We start from the raw sequence: 3412 nt of genomic DNA, 5'->3' as shown, positions 1-3412 counted from the left end.
CTGCGTTCCAGACATTTGCTTGAGTGTTGCTAGCCGTCCGTTAAAAATCCTGTAACAATAACAATGCTTTTGAATCAAACTTGTTCAATTATAAATAATAAAATCGTCATAATTAAAAATTTTCCTTTATTTAAGTATTGTATTTTCTTTTTAAAGGTTAGCGCAAAATCAACTTTTACTAGAAATCTAATAAGTGTTACTATTTGGTTAAGAAGGTGGATCTAGATCGAAGTTACTTATTGTTACGCTATACGGATTAAAACTTCTATCACTGCAAATTTATTATGCATGTCTTAAAAAAATATTCCTAATCTAAATATATGCATTTTATTGTCGGAATTTAACCCTAATTAGAATATATAAAAAAATAATTAACTAACGATTTAAAACAAATCTTATCTATACATTTAAAACAAAATCATATATTATTCATTTTTGTTGATTAAAGCTTTATTAAAAAATAACTCGGAGATTGAAGGATACTATGTATACCACATTTCATAACCTTTTTCCATTTTCTACTCATAATACATGAATGAAATACATTTTAATTTCCGGTTTATTACAAAATGTGTGCTCACTTTTTCCTGAAATTAAGTAAATTCATAGAAAATTAAATAACAATTTCCGACGATTCTCGATTTTTTATGACGCAGTAACATCGGGAGAAAACGAGTAAGCACTATAGTTTTCGTCTCTATCAGCAAGTGCCGCATTCTTATTGGTCGACCTGACTGACCTTCCAGAATGTTCGACCAAAGACCCGTACCGATTGGCCGCGTCGCGCATGTTGTAGAACATTCGCGAATTCTATTCGTTTAATATTTAAGCGCGCGCAGTGCGGCGGGAACTCAGTACAATTTGAAACACAATACGAAGCAGACGAAGAGACATCGGTGCGAAATCGAAACGCAAGTTACGCTCTCAGCGAAGTGAAGAATATTTCCAGCGATTTTAAGAGTATTATTTACGGAAGAAAAGTAATCAACACACAATCAAAATGCCAGCAATTGGAATTGACCTCGGTACGACTTACTCGTGCGTCGGCGTGTGGCAGCACAGCAATGTGGAGATCATCGCCAACGACCAGGGCAACAGAACAACACCGTCGTACGTCGCGTTCACGGACACCGAGCGGCTGATCGGTGATGCGGCCAAGAACCAGGTGGCGCTGAACCCCAACAACACAGTGTTCGACGCGAAACGACTGATCGGCAGGAAGTTTGACGACCCGAAGATCCAACAGGATATGAAGCACTGGCCGTTCAAGGTGGTCAGCGACGGCGGCAAGCCCAAGATCCAGGTGGAGTTCAAAGGCGAGATGAAGAGGTTTGCGCCCGAGGAGATCAGCAGCATGGTGCTGACCAAGATGAAGGAGACCGCCGAGGCGTACCTGGGCAGCGCGGTGCGCGATGCGGTCATCACTGTGCCGGCATACTTCAATGACTCACAGCGACAGGCAACCAAGGACGCAGGCGCCATCGCAGGACTGAATGTGCTTCGCATCATTAACGAGCCCACCGCCGCTGCACTCGCGTACGGCCTTGACAAGAACCTGAAGGGCGAGCGGAACGTGCTCATCTTTGACTTGGGCGGCGGCACCTTTGATGTGTCCATCCTGAGCATCGACGAGGGCTCGCTGTTCGAGGTGAAGGCGACGGCGGGTGACACTCACCTAGGCGGCGAGGACTTCGACAACCGACTGGTGAACCACCTCGCCGAGGAGTTCCAGCGCAAGTTCAAGAAGGACCTACGTTCTAACCCTCGCGCTCTCCGGCGTCTACGCACCGCAGCCGAGCGAGCCAAGCGCACGCTCTCGTCCAGCACTGAAGCAACTATCGAGATCGACGCGCTGTACGAGGGCATCGACTTCTACACGCGAGTGTCGCGCGCGCGCTTTGAGGAGCTGAACGCGGACCTGTTCCGCGGCACCCTTGACCCCGTGGAGAAGGCGCTCAAGGATGCCAAGATGGACAAGAGTCAGATCCACGACGTGGTCCTCGTCGGTGGCTCGACGCGCATACCCAAAGTGCAGTCGCTGCTTCAGAACTTCTTCTGCGGCAAGAAGCTGAACCTGTCCATCAACCCGGACGAGGCGGTCGCGTACGGCGCCGCCGTGCAGGCCGCCATTCTGAGCGGCGCCACCGACTCCAAGATCCAGGACGTGCTGCTGGTGGACGTGGCTCCACTGTCGCTCGGAATCGAGACCGCTGGTGGCGTCATGACCAAGATCGTCGAGCGCAACTCCAAAATCCCGTGCAAACAGTCGCAAACGTTCACTACGTACTCTGACAACCAGCCGGCAGTCACCATCCAGGTGTACGAGGGTGAGCGCGCCATGACCAAGGACAACAACCTGCTCGGCACGTTCGACCTGACCGGCATCCCGCCGGCGCCTCGCGGCGTCCCGAAGATCGACGTCACTTTCGACATGGACGCAAACGGTATCCTGAATGTGTCCGCCAAGGAGAACAGCACCGGCCGCTCGAAGAACATCGTGATCAAGAACGACCGCGGGCGACTGTCGCAGGCGGAAATCGAACGCATGCTTGCCGAGGCGGAGAGGTACAAGGAAGAGGACGAGAAACAGCGGCAGCGCGTGGCGGCACGCAACCAGCTTGAGGCGTACGTGTTCAGCGTGAAGCAGGCGCTCGACGACGCCGGCGACAAGCTCAGCGAGAGCGACAAGAGCACGGCGCGCTCCGCTTGTGATGAGGCGCTACGTTGGCTCGACAACAACACCCTCGCCGAGCAGGAAGAGTACGAACACAAGCTCAAGGACCTGCAGCGCGTCTGCTCACCAGTCATGACGAAGATGCACGGCGGCACCGGTGCTGGGGCCGCGCCAGGAGGGCAACAACACGGCAGAGGTGACGGACCCACCGTCGAAGAGGTCGACTGAACACTCGTCTCACTTGAACATCACACAGCAACATAGTACCTGCAGTTCCTACGTGATTCGAAAGTATGAAAGAATGTATTGTATGCATCTTAATGTAATGTATTATGTTTATAAGACTGATTTAATTTATTGTAACGTAAATGGCAGTACATGATCACCAGTTGGAAAAAAAAATAAAGTAATTACTTAAGGTTATTTAATTATTTTGTAGTTTCATTTATCTACATAACTCTTGTACTTATCCTAATTAATTAAAGTTATTAATTTCAAAATTTCTTAGCTCCAATAGATACAATTTGAAGATTACATCTATTGGATTAAATTTATATATTGAAAATAAAAAGAAATTTTATTGTTTATTCCTTTATATCGGCTAAACATTGTATCATGGGGCTCTACTGGGACTTTGAATTAAATGTTAAAAACCTGTAAATTCAAGGAAACAAATCACCTGTTAAGTACCTACCTAATATAAACAGAGAACATATCCACCAAAAATCTAGTCCAGTA

The 3412-nt window shown here is 47.7% G+C and overlaps 1 protein-coding gene across 1 annotated transcript; it reads left to right on the top strand.

Annotated features, from left to right (window-relative positions):
• The first annotated feature begins 850 nt into the window (after positions 1–850).
• LOC119191670 (heat shock protein 68-like) lies at positions 851–3105 on the top strand. The gene has a single exon (XM_037445555.1). It carries the CDS (start codon positions 1001–1003, stop codon positions 2900–2902), a length of 1902 nt encoding a protein of 633 aa, XP_037301452.1. The 5' UTR covers positions 851–1000; the 3' UTR covers positions 2903–3105.
• The last annotated feature ends 307 nt before the right edge of the window (positions 3106–3412 follow it).

Source organism: Manduca sexta, unplaced genomic scaffold (assembly GCF_014839805.1).
Source record: "Manduca sexta isolate Smith_Timp_Sample1 unplaced genomic scaffold, JHU_Msex_v1.0 HiC_scaffold_1789, whole genome shotgun sequence".
In the NCBI taxonomy this organism is placed as follows: Eukaryota; Metazoa; Arthropoda; class Insecta; order Lepidoptera; family Sphingidae; genus Manduca; species Manduca sexta.
Note: the sequence above shows the minus strand (reverse complement) of the source record. Positions and strands in the feature narration are given on the sequence as shown.